The sequence below is a fragment of the Macrosteles quadrilineatus genome, unplaced genomic scaffold (genome assembly GCF_028750875.1).
Source record: "Macrosteles quadrilineatus isolate MER2022 unplaced genomic scaffold, UCM_ALF_1.0 Scaffold_5__1_contigs__length_97177068, whole genome shotgun sequence".
Classification (NCBI taxonomy): Eukaryota; Metazoa; Arthropoda; class Insecta; order Hemiptera; family Cicadellidae; genus Macrosteles; species Macrosteles quadrilineatus.
Genome location: NW_026542598.1, coordinates 93,305,838 through 93,328,967, shown reverse-complemented (window position 1 = coordinate 93,328,967; position 23,130 = coordinate 93,305,838). Strand labels below are relative to the sequence as shown.

At 34.7% G+C, this 23,130-nt stretch overlaps 1 protein-coding gene across 6 annotated transcripts in view; it reads right to left on the bottom strand.

The window, feature by feature from the left end:
• The window catches only part of LOC128993997 (uncharacterized), a 59,933-nt gene that overhangs the window by 7,353 nt on the left and 29,450 nt on the right, over window positions 1-23,130 (bottom strand). For 3 of the 6 annotated variants that reach the window (XM_054418180.1, XM_054418179.1, XM_054418178.1), the window contains 4 exons: window positions 22,406-22,531; window positions 17,333-17,376; window positions 12,170-12,418; window positions 4,255-4,503 (listed from right to left, as the gene is read on the bottom strand). In XM_054418180.1, coding sequence (XP_054274155.1) covers window positions 4,255-4,503; window positions 12,170-12,418; window positions 17,333-17,376; window positions 22,406-22,531 — 668 coding nt within the window. The remainder of the gene's footprint in view (window positions 1-4,254; window positions 4,504-12,169; window positions 12,419-17,332; window positions 17,377-22,405; window positions 22,532-23,130) is intronic. The other 3 variants (XM_054418182.1, XM_054418181.1, XM_054418183.1) reach the window with 3 other exon arrangements.

The following is a 23,130-nucleotide window of genomic DNA, read 5'->3' as shown; positions in this document are numbered from 1 at the left end:
CCAGACTTTCAGCCCAGTAGCAAGGCTCAGCACAATCAGATCCCTACTAAGTGTAGCAGCAGTGGAACATTTGATTTTGACACAATTCGATGTATCAACCGCATTCTTATACGGCCAAGTCGATGAAGTTATTTACATGACGCAGCCTGAAGGATACAAGGATGGTACAGATCGTGTGTGCAGGCTGAACAAGAGTCTCTACGGTTTGAAACAGGCACCTCGCTGTTGGAGTACCAGATTCAACAAATTCATGGAACTTCAAGGATTCAAGAAAAGTGATGCTGATCCGTGTCTGTTCATGAAAGGAGATGGAAAAAGTAAACTGATTGTAGCGCTGTACGTAGATGACGGTCTTATAGCGACAAACAACAAGGGAATGCTTCAGAACTTCATGGATCATCTGATGAAGGAGTTCAAAATCACGTCCAAACCAGCATCTTACTATTTAGGCCTAGAAATAGAACAGAAAATTGACGGAAATGTTAGAATATCGCAGAAAGCGTATACAAAGAAAATTCTTGAACGTTTTCAGATGAGTGACTGTAAACCAGCTCCAACACCCATCGTGAAAGAGAACGAAACGCAACCAACAGGGAAAGCAGAGAGCTCAAGAGACAAGTTTTCATACAGAGAAGCTGTAGGTGCTCTGATGTACCTGATGACTGCAACTAGGCCAGATATAGCCTATGCTGTGAGTAAAGCATCGCGTACTCTTGAAAACCCGTCTCACGAAGACTTCATGAGGGTGAAGAGGATACTGCGATATCTGAAAGGAACGATCGACTACGGAATAGAATACCAGTCCAAAGAAAACATCCATGTTTTGGAGTGCTTCAGCGATGCTGACCATGCTGGAGACTCATCGACCGGACATTCTACAACAGGAGTAGTCTGCAATTTTGGAGGAGGAGTAATCGCCTGGCTAAGTCAGAAACAATCGAGTGTGGCAATCTCAAGCACTGAAGCCGAAATTGTTGCGGCCAGCGAAGCCTGTCCTGAAATCGTTTGGCTGAAAAGACTTTTGGAAGAGATAACTTCACTGAAGAGTGTGCCAGTTCTCAACATCGACAACGAAGCAACAACTCGGTTAGCGGAAAACCCAGAAAACCACAGAAGAACAAAGCATATCAAAATTAGACATTTCTTCATCAGGGAGCTTGTAGCGGAAGGACAAGTCAAGGTTAACCATGTACCAGCTGAGTTCCAACTGGCAGATTGTATGACCAAACCTCTTCACAAGCCAAGACTTAGGACTTTGTGGCAAGCTCTGGGACTTAACTAGTGACTTTAAAAATTCTTTAAATGAGGGAAAGTGTTAAGATATGTAATTATCTGTCATTTGAATAATTTTCCTCTATGTTATTTTTACAGCTGTGCTATTATTATTAAAGCAGCTTTGTCATATAAACAAATAATATGAGTTTGTAGGTAGATGTGAACATAGCAAAATGTCTAAATACAATTATTCTTTCCTGTATCAACAGTAGTTATTTTCTTTAATTTCAACAAATACTTCCTTTGATATATAAACAAAACAGTTCAGTATGTTTTTAGCGAATTTCCCTATAGGGAAGTAGCTATTACCGTAGGTGGCACGGTAAGACCTAGACCCGGGACCGATTTACTTTTTCATTTTGATGTCCCCAGAGGCCAAAAACACCATTCGTTCAAATTTTTATATCTATATATATAATTCTGTAAGACCAAATTTTTACCAGAAAATTGTGGACGTCTGGTAAGTCGCAGAAAAGTGGTAGGGGTCTTAAATTAAAGGTCTTGGCCCCAGGGACTCGGGAAAAATAGTAGAATTCCCATAAAGTTACCAGAAAACTAGATATAACGTAAAATATCCACCATAAGACATGCATGGGGACTGAAAAACGTCTGCATTCTATCAGCTGTTGCTTATTTATTTGCAATGTTTACATTTATTCCGAAAGTCAATGTTGGTAAATAATGTTTCAAAATGAATTGTGTTTAATTTTTTTTGTTTTCCGTTTTTATAATGAGTGAAGTAACTAGACAAGCTAGGGGAAGACCTGCAAGACGTGGAAGAATGTCCAGGAATTCAACAGACTTAAGAAGTGCAAAAGAGAACGTCATGTAGGGCCTAACTGTGAAAGAAATCCAGAATCTGTTTTACAACCTGTCTTTAGAAGAACGTTGGAAAATGAGTTGAGTTGTTTCTCCAATCTAGGTCCTCTTAACATCACTTGCATGCATTGTGGCGCATTTCACTTCGCAGAGGAGGCCACAAATGGACATTTCAACGCATGTTGCCACGGACATGCCACAACCACAAGTAAATGACGAACTAACTGTTTTTACATGATTCAAACTTCATAAAAACATAAGGTAATACAACAGTGCAATGGCTTTTGCGTCGCTTTCCGTTACACAAAAAGAGATTCCGGGAAATTGGCCTTACTGTCTTAAAATTCAGGGACAAATTCATAGATATATTTGACTTACCACCGCCAATTGGGGAGTTGCCTTCATAATAATTAATAATAATTTTAACCTTTACATTTGGTTCTCAAAATGAAAACTATAACAGAATTCGTAAGATTACAAATAAAATCTTCAATTTTAAACTAGAAAAGATGTGCTATGTTTGGCTGTATGATTTCAGTTCTGATTCGTCGTTCTCCGGGCTCAGGCCAAACCGTGTGCACGTTTCCATTTGTAATAGTTGTGTTATTAATTTAATTATTATTTTACAATTGTAGGCTATTTCATTGACATTAGAAGCAACTAATATACGACTCCAACGGAAGGAAAACCAAGATATAAAACAAGAAACACTGTTAATTTTAAGTAACATAAAACCGATAATTTTAGAAATATATTTAGAATATTTGTCTTTTTATATATAGTTTTTTTTGTAGTCTAAATTAGGGGCTATGGCCCCTACAGGCCACTAGTATGTATATATATATATATATAGACTTATATATATATATATATATATACGTCCGTGAACGCGATAACTTGAGTAATTTTTGTCCAATTTTGATGAAATTTGGTTTAAAGGTGTAAAGCGGGATAAACTTGAATGAGTTCGCGAACCAGCACGATCGGACCATGGGAACGGGGCTTTACGGGGGGTTTTATGGGGTAAAAACGGGTTTTTCTCACTTTTGACCCTCAAAACACAAAATTTCCCGATTTCTCTTTAGACCTTTTTAAAGAGCTTAAAAAAACAAATAATTTAGTATATAAAAGTATTTTTGTTCAATCATTAGTAACGGAGAAAATTTTAAAAATTGTAAATTTAAAATTCCCATGTTATTCTTATGGAGAATATTGTCAAATGTTGTAGTTTGCTTGATAATGGATATATTTTGATCAAACTTGGCAAATTTATTTTTTTTGTACTAAACTATCAATATTTTACTCAAAAACACACTTTATTAGTTTCCTTGTAGCAGCAAACCTAGGTACTCGTTAAACCTAATGTTACTAAAATATATTTAACTGAAAATAAATTCAGACAAATGGAAATTCGCTTAGTCGGCAGGTTTGCTGCGGCGGGGGTATTTATATATTTATGTTCTCAATCTTTTATTTTATTCATATTTGCAGATAGAGCCGTGCCGACTTGAAATACGTTAGCTTGACTAATACAAAAGTTGACTTTATTGAAATTAATTCATTTTTTTAGAGCGGTTGTAGTCGGTTGTATTTTTTTTACAAAAATAAACTTGAATATAATTTTGAATAGAAATATTACTATAGAAAAAAGCCAAATATGCCTATATGTTTTTTTCCTAGAAACCCTTAGGGAACACAAATAAATTGTTTATTTTGTTAAATATTTCATATTCTTTTCAAAAACATAATTAAAGTAACCACATGTTCAAAGTCTAGTACAATTCTTTGTACTTTGATCTTCAATAATAAATAGTAAATAATAATATTCATATGAACAAGTTACACCATTCTATAGACAATTTAATTTCCTTTAAGAATGCCAGAGGTTAATAAAATAGGTCTTCAAATTTAGCGGGAATTTTATTTCGAAACAGGGCGCGCGCGCTGCCGAGCATTGCCATCTTAACTACAATACAGGCGCGGCTGACAACCACGTGACGTCACAGGGTGAATCGAGCGGGATGCAGGTACACCGGTGGAGTGGTCTAGCCCTTACTAGCTACTATCCCCGGCCCTGGTGCTACCGACTGAGCCATTAACTCAGTAATTGGAGGCAATTCAACTGAGTTTATTTTAGCATTGGATAGAATGTCTAGTTACCTGCCCAGCAGTTGACCCTTGCTGCTGAATGCCTTCACCCTAGACTTGGGTGGAGTGCAGTCCTCATGTCTGTGGTCTTCCATGTTGAAGTGGACCTCTCTATGACTGTTGTTCTGTTGCAGCTTTCTGGGAACCTCTCTACAAACCAGCGCCGTCCTTAGGGTGGAGCGACCGCTCCAGGCCTCGCGTTGGAGAAGGCCTCGCGCAGCGAGGCCTGAGCGAGGCCTACCCGGCGAGGCCTTACTATCGCTAGAAATAAGTTAATGTTTTGGAATGAAAATAAAAAAATAAAGGACAGACAGATACATGTGCCTAAAATATGTCTTATTTATTATGAATTAACCTATATCAATTGTTGTATCGATTAAAAACCTACGAACAACACAACATTTAAAGCACAAAAGAATATCAAACAACGTTTGACAGCTTGGCGGCGATGACGGACCCCGAGCCTCGCGGCAGCCACCCCGGTGAATGTGAGTGAGTCATACGCTTACTCTTACTGGTGGTGCCATTAAACTTCTATTGTATGATTAATTAAGTTCAATTTATTTACAGATGTAAATGTTTACTGGATTGAATGGATAATCAGCGTGGATAAGACTGACTGTAAACTACTCGCATTTCGTAATAAACATAAACCTATGACAATATTTGTCATTAAAGTAAAAAGTAATACTGTGAATCAATTACACTGTAATGATACTACCTCTTTTAATTTATTATTAAAAACTCATTGACAACTATAGGTAATATTTTTTACCTTTAAAACCCCCATTACAGACCAACTGCCGAAAACACAATAAACCTATCTTGACAAAAAGTACGTAAACAAGTTAGCCTATGAGCATTTACTATTTACAAAGTGACGGGACAACAATCCACAGTGAAGAGAAGTGTTCATTTTTTCATTAATTATTGTAAAGAACTTCGTGGACAATATTTATGATATCCACTTTGGAATTGGAACAATAATATGTGCAATTAGCTATAATATTAACGGCCATTTACAGAGTGTAAAAGATTCATTTGTTTCATCAAAATGCTTAAAATGACGAATTTGCAAGTATCTCATTGACTATTATTTATGTAATATTTTTTACCTTTAAAACACCCTTCCAACCGCCAGACCAACTGCCGAAAACACAATAAACCTAACTTGACAAAAAATAAATAAACAAGATAGCCTACAAGCATTTACTATTAATTGTCGTCCCGCCACTTTGTTTAATTTACAAAGTGTTAATTCAATTCACAATCCACAGTAAAGGAGAAGTGTTAATTTTTTTAAATTAATGATTGTAAAGAATTTTGTGTGCAATATTTATGATATCCACTTTGGAATTGGAACAATAATATGTGTAATTAGCAATAATATTCACGCCCATTTTCAGAGTGTAAAATATTCATTTTTTTCGTCAAAGTGCTTAAAATGACGACTTTACAAGTATAATTTTACAAAAATTTCCCGGGGGGGGAACCCCGGACCCCCCTCTCAGATGGGGGGTACTCCGTACCCCCCACACCCCCCGGTGAGCTTGGTTAAACAAGGCCTCGCAATTATGTATTGCCCCAGGCCTCGCATTTTATAAAGACGGCTCTGCTACAAACAAAACATATACTAATGTTATTAAAGGCAGTTTAATCATGGTAAAGAGTAAGTGAAAATCTGATTGTGATGTTATTTTGATACAAACGTCTAAACTCCAAACCTACATTTTATTCAAAAAAGTTTGCGAATCAGCATGATTGGACTATGGAAATAGATGTAATGTAATACTAAATTTAAAGGTTCAAAAAGGCCAATGCTATGATAATTCCACTTATTTTTAATTGTATATGGGAATAGAGTTTCATGGAGTAAAAATTAGCTTATACCATATTTTATCTCTGAAACATAAAAGTTCTCAATTTCTTTTCAAACCATTTAGTAGGACGAAATTCATATGTTATGGAGAGCAGGTAATCTGTAGTAGTTTGCTCCTTTATGGATATTTTGATCAAATTCGGTAAACTCAAACTCACACCAAGCTATTAAAGTTACGGTGAGAATGAACAAAAAATCTCTAAAAATTGTGATTTGCATTAATGTTTGTTTTATTGAAATATAAGATCAAATTTTATGTTTTAATGTTTATTCTAGTTGTAAATTGCTACTTAATAGTTTGTTCTTCTTAGGTTTATTTGGTGATTGTAGAGTATAAAATACATCTGTAACTTCGTTATCTGGTACTAGAATTCTTGTAAAAATAAAACGATCCCTCAATTTACCAAGCAATATTTAGGGATATGTGTAGGAATATGTGTTTATGTGTAAAGTATAGAAAAAGTAAATGCAAACTAATATAATTTATTTTACAGTATGACACATACATCACTTGAAATAAAATGTCAAACGTTTATAATGTTTGTGAATAATATAATAATTTTATTTATTAAAACGTTACAGGGTTTTTTTTATTTCATGATTCATAATCAACCATTTGACGGATTTTCATGATTGTAAAAAAGATAATTTTGTAAGGAAGGGAATCTCGAAGCCATAACTTTTGTTTCGGGTTTCAGTTTTTAATTAATTAGGCCAAGTTTTAATGTTTTAAAAGTCTAGCAGCCGACGCTAACATTTAAAGTAGTTTCAGTGCTGGTTTAACATACAGCTGGTTTCAAACTGTCATTAAAATGTTTATGTTACAAGTTAAGTTATTTGTTTACAAAAATATTGATCGTCGGTGTTTGTCTAATAATCCACTTTAAAATGTAGGTTTTTCCTACTGTCTGCAGTAGGACCTAAGGATCTGCGTTATCAGGAAATGTGTAATCTTCAACTATACATCTCAAACACTTGTTATAATAATCAAGTTTTGTGGTAAATGCAATATATGTTTACAAGTACAAGTTTTTGCCATACAATGTTAGCTCATGTTTGGGAAATACTTTTCCAGCAAACAATCGTTTAAGATATAAGTTTCTTAAGTGGTATACACGTGTTGATACTTCTTTTCTTGATGTTCGAATGTGTGTACATCAGCACACAAAAATTTTGGTTAGTAATGAAAATCTCAATTAATCGGTGTACAGTGTAACCTCTCTATGACAAATTTCAAGAGGTAGGGGGAAAAATCCTATTATCGAGGTATTCTTAATAAAGAGGTTTGCTTTATCGAGGTTTAATACTGCCGTTATTCGTCTTATAGCGGTTTCTCCTCGCTCTGAGATAACCTCTATAAAAGGAAGAGGGATGGGTGGGGGTTTCATGTTGAGACAAGCTTCTGTTTGTTTGAAAAACTAATACTATGGAGGTTAACATAATAAGAAATTCGTCTAATAGAGGTCGCATTTGTCTTGTAGAGGTTTTTGCTAAGAATATTCATTATACAGTATAGACATTTAATCAGTCCTAGCCCATGTCACAAACAAATTTGTCTTATGGAGGTTTTTAACCTAGCCCTAGTAGCACAAATATGTATTTTATAAATATTTTATATATTCAAAGTTGTATTTGATAGAACCTCGAATAAAATATATAAATAATATATCTTTAATAATAGTTTGATATATTCAAATATATATTTAAAATATTATCAAAAAGCAATGCAAAATATCAATGAAATATAAGTTTTGAATATATAAAATAGACATATTTTATATGTATATTTTTCCTATTAAATATTAAAAAAAATTATGTATTTTGAAACACATAAGATATTTTTATTAATAAAATAATAGTAAACTAGTTGTTTCCAGTTAATAACATTAACTACATTTTCATGTAATTTTAATAATTTAAATACAGTTTTATCTTGTTACTACATAATAAATCAAAAGTCAATAGGCTACTGTTTAAATAAAGGTTTTAACAGAGTACACAATACCGCCTGACAGAACAGTTAACATTTTACATCTTACTTTTGACATGTTAAAGGTGACTCTTTCCATAAGATTTTTTTCGCAAACACTCTAATAACGTATTTAACCAGAAGACCTTGGTTTCGTTGTTTTTTCACCATTATTTTTAGTTAATCAAAAGCGTGGTACGTACAATGCCCAATGCTCAAAGCAGGGCTATGGCAGATAAGACCAACTTTTTCAAGTGTCTGTCCTTGAATTTTTGTGATGGTCATGGCAAAAGCAATTCGGCATTGGAACTGCAGATGTTTGAATTTCAGGAGAAAATTTCCCTCTGACGATTCTAAACTTAATTGGAATAATACTACTCGCTGTCCAGCCGAACTTCCAGTAATCATTTTCATATTTTAGACTTTGTCATGAATCTCTTTCACCATTATTCTGGTTCCATTAACCTGTCCTTTTTATGGATTTAAATTTCTTGGCAAAATTACAATTCCACCTTTTTATAAACATAACTTGTGAGACATAACCACTTGGTGCTAAAGTGTGGAGAAATTTATCAAGGACATGTAACCGGTCTTCCTCTTCTTTAATCAAAGTGTCCACTCAGTAGTAAACTCTGCTGTCATTATTTAGTTGCTTAGCTATTTTATTATTAACTAGCTGTGTACCCGTTCTACGCACGGGGATCTTATAATATTCAGTTGAAACCTTCTTATATAACGAACAGCAGTTGGTTTGCATATTTTAAGATATGCTGGCCAAACTATTATACATAGCTTCATTTTATGTTGTTTTTTGTTGTTCCGGATCGGTATGACAATCAATAAAAGGTTAAATTACCTCTGTGTCTGCCGGTCGATCCTATAACGGTAGGCTTACTTTTATTTTTACTATCTGATCTCGTTTGCATGGCTCAATCACGTCCTGGTTGAAGTTCGTTCGCTACGCTCACTCACCTGTATGTTGGAGCTCGTTCGCTGCGCTCACTTTCCTTCAGGTTAGCTCGTTCGCTACGCTCACTTGCCTTCAGGTTAGCTCGTTCGCTACGCTCACTCGCCTCCAGGTTGCAAATTAGCTGTTGTCATAAATGTAAAAGAAATAATAGTGCTAGTGCTGCACCCTGTTGGTAATCCTTGTAACTTTAATGCTATTGAACATCACAGAACAGAACCAACTTGTTTAATTGAAACAGCTGTTAAGATTCAATAATTTCATTTCTCATAAGGTTAACATGGGCTTCCAGAAATTCCACGTCAAAAATCGACAAAAACTTGATTTTCAAGGGTTTACTGTTAAATATCTAACTGTCTCATATTCGATGAAATACGTCTAAAACCATCTCATATATGTATAGTATTTGGAAAATAAGTTTCAGGCGGGACAGTGCTATAGTTATTGAGGAGTAGTTGTAATAAAGTGCGTATTTTAGCGTTACCAAGAGAATGACAGATAGACAGACAGACAGACAGACAGACAGACAGACAGAAATTGAGATAAGGTTTGATTCGGTTTCTCTGACCTATGAAATGTAAAAATAACCAAAAAGTTCATTATTCTAAGCAATGTACAGACAAAACTCTAATTTTATTTATATAGATTCACCATGTTCATTCTTTGGTTAAATTATTGCATGAATGTTGTCTTTTTTTAAGCATTTTCAGAGAATCTTTCACTGAAGATTTCGTCAATGATTATTTTATTAGCAATACATTGTGGTGGAAGACTTATCAATGTCTCACAAAGACCATTAAGGTAGCTCTCTTGGCCATTCCTTATTCGTAAAAGATATTCAGCAAATATTGATTCCCTTGGATTTGCTCTCATGTTTTTAGCAAGTGAAATATTTTTAAACATTGACCATAAAGGTGATATAAGTTAATTATTGAATTTTCTACCATTTCACAGCGACTCTCACCAGAGCCTATGGTAGCTCATTGCCGGAAATTACATACAAAACCTTTCCGCCAAAAGGCTTTGCTTGGCCTTCTCTTCTGGCGATATCTCGCAGTAATCATTCTACAGACGATAAAGCATACTTATTAAACATAGAAGCTTCATCCTATAATATTGATACCGTAATTGATTGTTTGATAATTGATATTATTTTACAAATATTTAGCTTCGTTACTATTGGATTTTATTCTGGAGACTGAGACTGGCTCATTTAATTTTATTTGCAATTTAAATCTGTTTTGTACTGTACGTTAAGATCTCCTAAGTCAAAATAGTCTGTTTTGTGACAGCATCTGACCGTGCAATAAAAAATAAAAAAATCAAGCGGTCACATAACATTTCTTTGAACTTCAAAAACCAGCATAGGTAACTTTTCACAATTTATTATCATACCATCTCTGTTGTTAATACGTCGCCGAATCGCAAACACGGGATTGTTTTTTCTAGGTAGAATTTTATGATACCGTAATCAAAATTAAAAATTGGAAAACACAACACATAAAAATAACTATGAAAACGTTAAACACACCATTATCTGAAAATAAAATACAATCACATAATTAAATAGACTGGGTATTACCAGAGATAAATCATACTCCCTTAGGTATTACTCCCTCTGAATGAAAATGCATAAATAAACTATCCCATCTCATAAGTTATCATTGTATTTTAAATTAAACTGATAGGTAACCAAAAAAAGTAAATATTAAAATGACAGAAGGGAAACAGGCTATTTTTATGAAGACAGATGTTTTCTTTTAAGAAATGAATCATATGTTAGGTAATCTTAACAAATTTTGACTTGTATATTTAAAATACATGAAAACTTCAAAGTCCAATGGAGCAAAGCACATTGAACTGAGCGTAACAAAAGTTATTCCATGACTTCTACAGAGAATTCCCTTTAATTTGACACCTTAATCATCAAAATCGGTTCATAAATAAAAGAGTTTTGCTGTGCACAAGAAATTCCTTACGGAATTAGTATAATAGATTTGTAGAATATATATAATCTATTATAATTGGCAAATAAATAATTTGCATCTTTTAGCGAATTTTCCTATAGGGAAGTAGCTATTACCGTAGGTCTCATGGTAAGACCTAGGCCCGAGACCTGACCTAATGGAAAATTATTCATATGGTGTTGGTGTAGACTAATGGCACGGCAATGGGAAATCCTCTTTCATGTTTTGTCGCTGATATATTTATGAGCTATTTTGAGATCTTAGCAAAACAGTCATTACCATATTTACCCTGAATTTGGATTAGGTACGTTGATGACATATTTGCTGTCTTTGACAAAAATCAAGACATAAAAATATTTACTGACCAAATCAACGGAATATATCCAACAATTAAATTCACTACAGAAACAGAATTAGATGGAAAACTCCCTAGAGAACTACAACAAAGTTCAGTGTACGGAGAACAAAATTTCTCACAAATTTTGCGCTCCTGACAAGAGGTAACTTTTCAATGATACCGGTACTTTAATCGGAAGTCTTACAGCTATAATAAAACTCTGCATAAATTTATCTTACGAGTAAATTTGCTACCAATTGATATTGTACGACAATTAATCTCTATTCTAATGCAGTTCTTAGAATTCTACTACTACTCACATTAAAAACCTACCATATTTACTTTTGGGCTAGTGACTTAATTATTGTATTGTGGAGAGTGTAGTCAAAAACATAATTAAAGTAACCACATGTTCAAAGTCTAGTACAATTCTTCGTACTTTGATCTTCAATAATAAATAGTAAATAATAATATTCATATGAACAAGTTACACCATTCCATAGACAATTTAATTTCCTTTAAGAATGCCAAAGGTTAATAAAATAGGTCTTCAAATTTAGCGGGAATTTTATTTCAAAACAGGGCGCGCGCGCTGCCGAGCATTGCCATCTTAACTACAATACAGGCGCGGCTGACAACCACGTGACGTCACAGGGTGAATCGAGCGGGATGCAGGTACACCGGTGGAGTGGTCTAGCCCTTACTAGCTACTATCCCCGGCCCTGGTGCTACCGACTGAGCCATTAACTCACTAATCGGAGGCAATTCAACTGAGTTTATTTTAGCATTGGATAGAATGTCTAGTTACCTGCCCAGCAGTTGACCCTTGCTGCTGAATGCCTTCACCCTAGACTTGGGTGGAGTGCAGTCCTCATGTCTGTGGTCTTCCATGTTGAAGTGGACCTCTCTATGACTGTTGTTCTGTTGCAGCTTTCTGGGAACCTCTCTACAAACCAGCGCCGTCCTTAGGGTGGAGCGACCGCTCCAGGCCTCGCGTTGGAGAAGGCCTCGCGCAGCGAGGCCTGAGCGAGGCCTACCCGGCGAGGCCTTACTATCGCTAGAAATAAGTTAATGTTTTGGAATGAAAATAAAAAAATAAAGGACAGACAGATACATGTGCCTAAAATATGTCTTATTTATTATGAATTAACCTATATCAATTGTTGTATCGATTAAAAACCTACGAACAACACAACATTTAAAGCACAAAAGAATATCAAACAACGTTTGACAGCTTGGCGGCGATGACGGACCCCGAGCCTCGCGGCAGCCACCCCGGTGAATGTGAGTGAGTCATACGCTTACTCTTACTGGTGGTGCCATTAAACTTCTATTGTATGATTAATTAAGTTCAATTTATTTACAGATGTAAATGTTTACTGGATTGAATGGATAATCAGCGTGGATAAGACTGACTGTAAACTACTCGCATTTCGTAATAAACATAAACCTATGACAATATTTGTCATTAAAGTAAAAAGTAATACTGTGAATCAATTACACTGTAATGATACTACCTCTTTTAATTTATTATTAAAAACTCATTGACAACTATAGGTAATATTTTTTACCTTTAAAACCCCCATTACAGACCAACTGCCGAAAACACAATAAACCTATCTTGACAAAAAGTACGTAAACAAGTTAGCCTATGAGCATTTACTATTTACAAAGTGACGGGACAACAATCCACAGTGAAGAGAAGTGTTCATTTTTTCATTAATTATTGTAAAGAACTTCGTGGACAATATTTATGATATCCACTTTGGAATTGGAACAATAATATGTGCAATTAGCTATAATATTAACGGCCATTTACAGAGTGTAAAAGATTCATTTGTTTCATCAAAATGCTTAAAATGACGAATTTGCAAGTATCTCATTGACTATTATTTATGTAATATTTTTTACCTTTAAAACACCCTTCCAACCGCCAGACCAACTGCCGAAAACACAATAAACCTAACTTGACAAAAAATAAATAAACAAGATAGCCTACAAGCATTTACTATTAATTGTCGTCCCGCCACTTTGTTTAATTTACAAAGTGTTAATTCAATTCACAATCCACAGTAAAGGAGAAGTGTTAATTTTTTTAAATTAATGATTGTAAAGAATTTTGTGTGCAATATTTATGATATCCACTTTGGAATTGGAACAATAATATGTGTAATTAGCAATAATATTCACGCCCATTTTCAGAGTGTAAAATATTCATTTTTTTCGTCAAAGTGCTTAAAATGACGACTTTACAAGTATAATTTTACAAAAATTTCCCGGGGGGGGAACCCCGGACCCCCCTCTCAGATGGGGGGTACTCCGTACCCCCCACACCCCCCGGTGAGCTTGGTTAAACAAGGCCTCGCAATTATGTATTGCCCCAGGCCTCGCAATTATGTATTGCCCCAGGCCTCGCATTTTATAAAGACGGCTCTGCTACAAACAAAACATATACTAATGTTATTAAAGGCAGTTTAATCATGGTAAAGAGTAAGTGAAAATCTGATTGTGATGTTATTTTGATACAAACGTCTAAACTCCAAACCTACATTTTATTCAAAAAAGTTTGCGAATCAGCATGATTGGACTATGGAAATAGATGTAATGTAATACTAAATTTAAAGGTTCAAAAAGGCCAATGCTATGATAATTCCACTTATTTTTAATTGTATATGGGAATAGAGTTTCATGGAGTAAAAATTAGCTTATACCATATTTTATCTCTGAAACATAAAAGTTCTCAATTTCTTTTCAAACCATTTAGTAGGACGAAATTCATATGTTATGGAGAGCAGGTAATCTGTAGTAGTTTGCTCCTTTATGGATATTTTGATCAAATTCGGTAAACTCAAACTCACACCAAGCTATTAAAGTTACGGTGAGAATGAACAAAAAATCTCTAAAAATTGTGATTTGCATTAATGTTTGTTTTATTGAAATATAAGATCAAATTTTATGTTTTAATGTTTATTCTAGTTGTAAATTGCTACTTAATAGTTTGTTCTTCTTAGGTTTATTTGGTGATTGTAGAGTATAAAATACATCTGTAACTTCGTTATCTGGTACTAGAATTCTTGTAAAAATAAAACGATCCCTCAATTTACCAAGCAATATTTAGGGATATGTGTAGGAATATGTGTTTATGTGTAAAGTATAGAAAAAGTAAATGCAAACTAATATAATTTATTTTACAGTATGACACATACATCACTTGAAATAAAATGTCAAACGTTTATAATGTTTGTGAATAATATAATAATTTTATTTATTAAAACGTTACAGGGTTTTTTTTATTTCATGATTCATAATCAACCATTTGACGGATTTTCATGATTGTAAAAAAGATAATTTTGTAAGGAAGGGAATCTCGAAGCCATAACTTTTGTTTCGGGTTTCAGTTTTTAATTAATTAGGCCAAGTTTTAATGTTTTAAAAGTCTAGCAGCCGACGCTAACATTTAAAGTAGTTTCAGTGCTGGTTTAACATACAGCTGGTTTCAAACTGTCATTAAAATGTTTATGTTACAAGTTAAGTTATTTGTTTACAAAAATATTGATCGTCGGTGTTTGTCTAATAATCCACTTTAAAATGTAGGTTTTTCCTACTGTCTGCAGTAGGACCTAAGGATCTGCGTTATCAGGAAATGTGTAATCTTCAACTATACATCTCAAACACTTGTTATAATAATCAAGTTTTGTGGTAAATGCAATATATGTTTACAAGTACAAGTTTTTGCCATACAATGTTAGCTCATGTTTGGGAAATACTTTTCCAGCAAACAATCGTTTAAGATATAAGTTTCTTAAGTGGTATACACGTGTTGATACTTCTTTTCTTGATGTTCGAATGTGTGTACATCAGCACACAAAAATTTTGGTTAGTAATGAAAATCTCAATTAATCGGTGTACAGTGTAACCTCTCTATGACAAATTTCAAGAGGTAGGGGGAAAAATCCTATTATCGAGGTATTCTTAATAAAGAGGTTTGCTTTATCAAGGTTTAATACTGCCGTTATTCGTCTTATAGCGGTTTCTCCTCGCTCTGAGATAACCTCTATAAAAGGAAGAGGGATGGGTGGGGGTTTCATGTTGAGACAAGCTTCTGTTTGTTTGAAAAACTAATACTATGGAGGTTAACATAATAAGAAATTCGTCTAATAGAGGTCGCATTTGTCTTGTAGAGGTTTTTGCTAAGAATATTCATTATACAGTATAGACATTTAATCAGTCCTAGCCCATGTCACAAACAAATTTGTCTTATGGAGGTTTTTAACCTAGCCCTAGTAGCACAAATATGTATTTTATAAATATTTTATATATTCAAAGTTGTATTTGATAGAACCTCGAATAAAATATATAAATAATATATCTTTAATAATAGTTTGATATATTCAAATATATATTTAAAATATTATCAAAAAGCAATGCAAAATATCAATGAAATATAAGTTTTGAATATATAAAATAGACATATTTTATATGTATATTTTTCCTATTAAATATTTAAAAAAATTATGTATTTTGAAACACATAAGATATTTTTATTAATAAAATAATAGTAAATTTATAGAATATATATAATCTATTATAATTGGCAAATAAATAATTTGCATCTTTTAGCGAATTTTCCTATAGGGAAGTAGCTATTACCGTAGGTCTCATGGTAAGACCTAGGCCCGAGACCTGACCTAATGGAAAATTATTCATATGGTGTTGGTGTAGACTAATGGCACGGCAATGGGAAATCCTCTTTCATGTTTTGTCGCTGATATATTTATGAGCTATTTTGAGATCTTATCAAAACAGTCATTACCATATTTACCCTGAATTTGGATTAGGTACGTTGATGACATATTTGCTGTCTTTGACAAAAATCAAGACATAAAAATATTTACTGACCAAATCAACGGAATATATCCAACAATTAAATTCACTACAGAAACAGAATTAGATGGAAAACTCCCTAGAGAACTACAACAAAGTTCAGTGTACGGAGAACAAAATTTCTCACAAATTTTGCGCTCCTGACAAGAGGTAACTTTTCAATGATACCGGTACTTTAATCGGAAGTCTTACAGCTATAATAAAACTCTGCATAAATTTATCTTACGAGTAAATTTGCTACCAATTGATATTGTACGACAATTAATCTCTATTCTAATGCAGTTCTTAGAATTCTACTACTACTCACATTAAAAACCTACCATATTTACTTTTGGGCTAGTGACTTAATTATTGTATTGTGGAGAGTGTAGTCATTTATTTATTTAGTTTCTATGACGTGGCTCTATTTAGTAGAAATCAATTATGCAATCATAACAACAGAAATACTGCATCATTCCATTTTACGGTGACATATTATTTATTTTACATATAAAAAAAAATTAAGTTAATCCAATAGTTAGTACAATTAGAACCATTGAAAATTGAATAATTTAAACATTAATCGAAGATGAAGCAGTTGACAACTTGAAACAGTTGTTAGACTAGGCCTAGTTGCCTTCAATAATTGCAATGCAAACTGTATGCACTGAGGTTGGCAAACAGTGTTCACAGTGTGCAGGCACTTTGGACGTCGTTGCACTTGGACGTCGTGCAACTGGCAGAGGCTTTGGACGTGGTGCAAATGATACTTTTTACAATTAAATAGTGCGCTGTTTCACGATGTCCAACTTCATGACGTCCAAAGCTTGTAGAAAGACTATATTTTTTGCAATTACTGTAATTTTGGACATCTTGCAACAGTCAAATAATGTATATTGGACGTCGTGCAACAGTCAAATAATTTATATTGGACGTCGTGCAACAACTAAAAAATTATCTTTTGGACGTCGTGGCACTAATTAATATCTTTGGACGTCGTGGCACTTGGACGTCGTGCAACACTCCCCTAACTAGTAGTGTGTAGTAACAATCATTTGTACAACAATCAATTTGTACCGGACAAGAAAGCGATCTAATAAAGACATACCTTTTTAAGGGCCTCCCCATTAGTTCATTTTCAGGGGTGGTTTTCTGGAACAAAACATGGAAAATAAGGAATTAGATTTCGTGACTACTTTCCACCGACAAATTTCACGACTCATTTTTGTTTCAAAATTGTGTTTTCGTTTAGTATGTGCTTTACCATGTTACTGTTCTGACGTCCCCAGTGAAACTGTTTGCCACGCAGTTCTTCTTACTTTTGCCGCCCAGAAGTCAGAGGTTGTGTGACGCTGCAAATGTGAACTTCGTGGAACATTTCTGCATCCTATTTAATCTCAAACCATGTGTCATTTTTCATATAAACTGTTTGGTTTTTTTTTTATTGTCATCGTTTCTACACTATGGAGTAAATAAACAGGCCGATTGTGCCTGATGGGGCACCGGAGGAGAGTGAGGTGGCCGTGGCTTATCACAACATCTTGGGCATCAGCGGAGAGGCATCTTTCTTCCTGAATTTGTGTTTCTTCTTGATTAGAGGGGACCCCTAAAGGTTTAATTTTTACAAATTTAAATTCAATAATTTTTAATGGTAGGCCTAATTGCTATTTGGCTTTGTATTATCCCCCCTTTATTTGGCTATTGTATCCCCAGGAAGTAACAAAATGACGGGTGGAAGTAAAGACGACGAGCACTGTGGTGAATGTAATTATAAAGTTACTAATAAAACGGGAGGTATTTTTTGCGGAGGTATATGTGAAAAGTGGTTTCACCTCAAATGTAGCAAAATAACTAAAGAAGAATGCAAAAAATTTGAAGAATTGAAGGGTAAAGCTATGTGGTTCTGCTCTGCATGTGAAAGTGAGGTTAAACGTTTCATAGACCGTTTGAAAAATGAACATTTGAGTGGCAATACCAATGACAATACCAGCTTAAAATTGATCTGGGATAAACTAGACTTGATTCAAACTAATTACGTTAAAATAGATGAGCGGCTGAAACAAGTTGAAAACTCTAGCAAATCAATTCCAACCCCAAACATTATTGGGAATAGGCCTACCACTACAGACGAAAGTGATCGTTGCACATCCGATTCAAATGTAATGAACAATGAAAATGTTAATATCGAAGTATTAAATGTTTCTAGTGTTGAAAAAATATCTGATGGTTCCAATGATATCGAAACATATGCACAAATAGCAGCCCAAAATAAGACTACCAATCAAGATACCAAGGCTCTGGGTAGGCCTAAGCCTAACCCCCGTGGCAAGTCAGATAAACTTAGCGAAAAAGAGAAGAGGTTATCTGTTAACCATAGTAAGAAAACTGTCGTGGGTTCTAAGCCTAGTGTGGAGAATTCCAATTTGATTTCGGCTCAGAAGAAGGAGTGGGTGTTTGTATCTCGATTGTCACTACAATGCAAACCCGAGGACATTAAGGAACATTTAGAACAGGTGGGCGTTAATACTAGTAACGTGATTTGTGAAGAAGTTAGGACTAAATTCCCTGGCTACAAGTCCTATAAGGTAGGAGTCAACCCGGAAGACGTAGACAACATTATAAAGCCGGAACTGTGGCCTGAAGGTGTACTTGTGTGTGAGTACACATCACCTAGACCTAAACCTAGACCGTTCCACAATGATAGGAAGAGTTTTTTATGGAATGCGAGACCGCAACGCAAAAAGGACTAACACCTCCTAAAGTCCGTATGGAACTAGGCCTAGGCCTATCTACCTCAACATCACTACATTGTAAGTCAAATGTCGTAGGCCTACAGCGTAAAGGATCCTGTGTACTTAAATGTTTATTCTTAAATGTTCAAGGATTACAAGGCAAGCTAAATATGTTAGAAATAGAAAGTACTGAAAACGAATATAGTATTATCTGCTTAAATGAACATTGGCTCGTTGAAGAAGAAGTGGAGTTCCTTAACCTAGACGGCTTCATAAGTGCAGCGTTTTTTTGTCGGAAGAATTTCATTAGGGGTGGTACTGGTATCTTTGTATCCAGCCTGATAAGTTTTGAGAATTTAAAACTGGATTGGCTCTGTGTTGAAAAGAATTTTGAATGTTCTGGTGTATTTATCAAGGCTTTTAATTTGGCTATAGTATCGGTGTACCATTCACCTTCTGGAGACAGCAACATCTTTCTCACTAATTTGGAACTGTTATTAATATTCTTAGATCGTTTCAAGTGTAATATAATAATTGGTGGTGACTTCAATGCCAAATTTGATGTAAATAATAAACTACAAAGCGTGAAGCAGCTTGTCTACACTCTGGAACAATTTAACTGTCATTACATTAACAGAGCGCCAACTAGGTTCAACGCCTGTCTCGACAACATCTTTACCAACATCTCGGAAGAGTTATATTCTTCTAAAGTGGTCTACCCTGATATGTCTGACCATGATGGGCTGGAGCTTACAGTGGAGTTGGTCCAATCTTCTACTCGACCAGAAATACCTACAGTTGTCAATAGAGACGTCTCTTTGAAGCGTTTACAAGAATTTAAATCCAATTTACTACAAATTGACTGGCTGCCTCTGTTAAACTTTGGTAATTTACCTGCTGAGGACTTATTTAATGTTTTTTTCGACACTCTTCTGGATGTTTTTTACATAAGTTGCCCGGAGAAAATCGTAAGAAAGAAGAACAAAACTTCGAGTGGTGCAGGAAAATCTTGGTACACACAGGACTTGAAAAAAATGAAAGAAAGGACTATGGCCTATCGTACAATACTTCAAGCTTCTCCTAGCGAGGTGGCACTTAAGGCATACAATTGCAGTCGGAAGATCTACAAATCGGCAGTCAACCAGGCAAAACTAGATGCAAACGACAGATCCATCGAGTCCGCTTCCAACAAGAGCCGAACAGCTTGGAACATCATCAAGAAGAGCACAACCAACAATGTTCCGGATGTCGAGGTGGGGATCTCCCCTGAGGGGTTTAACAACTTCTTCATCAGCTCAGTAGAGGAAGCCAGAAGTACCATCGATCAGCCTGATGTGTCTTCAGAGGAACTGCTTCGTAGGTCCGGTCGTTGTGAAGCTCACCTTGAATGGAAATATGTGTCCAGTGAGGAAGTTATTAGTGAAGTGCGGGCCATGAAAGCTTCAAAAAGTAAAGATGTGTTCGGCCTCTCGGGTTACATAATCCGGTATATTCTGAGTGCAATATTGCTTCCTTTGGTGTTGTGTATCAATGCGATTTTTAGGGAGGGAGTTTTCCCAGAAGTGCTGAAAATAGCACGAGTTGTTCCTATTCACAAAAAGGGTTGCAAAAGTAATGTCAAGAATTATCGACCAGTGTCATTAGTGCCTATTTTAGGTAAATTAATTGAACGAATTGTAAAGCACCAGGTATGTACACACTTTGATAGATTTAAGCTTTTTTCTGCATGTCAGTTTGGTTTTCTGAGTGGAAGGTCAACTACGGATGCCATTGATTGCTTTGTTTCTGGGATTTTGGAAGCTTTTGAGGGAAGGAGTCTTGCTCAGGTGACTGCGTGTGATTTGAGCAAGGCTTTTGATTGTGTCGATCATGGTCTCTTGCTGTGTAAATTGGAGCACTATGGCATCCGTGGTTGTCCTCTCCAATTTTTTAAGTCTTATTTAAGTGGTCGTTCACAGTTTGTTGATGCAAAGGGTGTGCATTCCAGGTGCGTTGAAGTGAAAACTGGGGTTCCCCAAGGCTCGGTCCTTGGTCCCCTACTCTTTTTGATTTCTGTCAATGATTTGCCACTTAGTATTGAGGGTTCTCAAACCACAATGTTTGCAGATGATACAACGTTCCTAACTGTTCACCCTGATCTCAATAGATTAAAGTTATCTGTAGAACATACAATGAAACAAGCTGGGGATTGGTTTAGTGCCAATAAACTCCTTCTTAATGTAGACAAGACACAACACCTAGTTTGCCATACTAAAGACAAAGATTTGGGCTCAGGTGTAATTTGTAAAGAGGTTAGGCCCATAAAAGTCCTGGGTGTGTTGATTGACAGCAGCCTTTCTTGGTCAGCTCACATTGATTTAGTATGTTCAAAACTGTCAAGAGTTATTTATTTAGTGAATAGGTTAAAAACTGTTGTTTCTGAGAAATATATCCGAGTAGCCTATTTTGCATTTTTTCAGTCAGTGTTAAGCTATGGTCTGATTCTCTGGGGTAACGGTAGTAATATAAGTGATGTTTTGTTACTTCAGAAAAAGGCACTTAGAATAGTAACCAAATCAGCTCTCAAAGCCCATTGTAGACCTTTGTTTATAAAAACTAGGATATTGACTGTCATTAACCTGTACATATATGTGTGTTTACTTGATGTTAAATTAAAATTAGGAGACTTGGCTGTTAGAAAAGATTTCCATTCTCATTACACTAGATCTAACTCTCTACTTGAAATTCCGTCCCATAGACTAAGTAAATGTGCCAGTAACCATTCAATCATGAGCTTAAAGTTATTCAATGTATTGCACTCTGAGTCAAGAGCGTTGCCTGAGTTGGTTTTTAAAGATAGGCTATACAACTGGCTTGTTGAACATCCTTTTTATGTGATTAAAGAGTTTTTTGATGTAAAAGTTGTTAAGTTTTGATGTTTAGATGTTTAATAGTTTATCTAGTATATTCTCCACCCAGCCTACAGCCTTCTTTTTACTTTTAAACTTTTAAATTTTTACCTGTTATTGTCTGTGATATTAGCTTATTAATCTAGTCTGACTGGGTTACTGTGTAACCCTATTTTACCATAATATGTGACTATGTCTATTGCAAGATTGTTTTGCTTAATGACAATAAAGGATTTCTGATTTCTGAATAAAGGATTTCTGATTTCTGATTAATTCATTTTTTTTAAATGCATTTGAAAGCTAAATTTTAAATATTTTTTTAAACTGAATCCTTGATAATTAAATGGCTGTGAGCTGGGTAGGACAGGTGTGGATCTTTATGAAATTTGAAAGTTATTGAATTGCATGCATTAGGCCTATTGTTATTGTTTTATTTTGAAATGTTTAATTACGGCTTGTCACTCTCAAACAGCAAATTGTTCTTGGACCTTTCCTCCACAAATATTTAACAATCTCTTGCCTTACATGACTAGATACACTATATGTTTCTAGGTTACTTACTTTGAAATTTTTTCTTATGCGTGTGTTGCAGGCGGAGCACACTAAATGTTTCACCCCGTCTGCATTTACAATCCGTTTCCTGTCATTTTTTTTCCTAATTAGCTTTCCGCAATTCGTGCATTTGATCTGTGAAACAGAAGCTAAATCTTAACCTTAACTGGGTTAAATTGCCTCTTATTTAAATTAAAGTTAAATTTCTATATAATATGTGGTACCATACTTTGTATGTATGCAAAAGTAAATAAGGTATGAACTAGACTTCAAGAGAGAAAGATGTTGAAATCATCCAAGATTGTTCTAACTCTTGACAATGCTATTATAAAATATTTTATAATAATATATTTTTTGCTTATATAAAATTATCAAGAACACTTTTATTTAGAATTTTTAATTCCCTATCAAACAATACCAAGTTTAAAAAGATTGAATAATAAATAGCTGAAATATTATGGTTTTGAGTTGTAAAATGGGACAAACCTGACTAGCTTCTGCCTTATTCTACCCCATTTTACAATTAAAAACCGTACTATTTCAGCTATTTCTTATTCGATTTTTTTAACTTGGTATTGTTTGATAGGGAACTAAAATTGCTAGATAAAAGTGTTCTTAACATATTTTCATAAAATCAGTCATTTTTGAGTAATTTGAGTTTAAAGATTAAACATAACCGCCATTTTGAAATTTTAAGTTGGATCAAGATAGTTTTTTTCCCAACATGGGTCTCT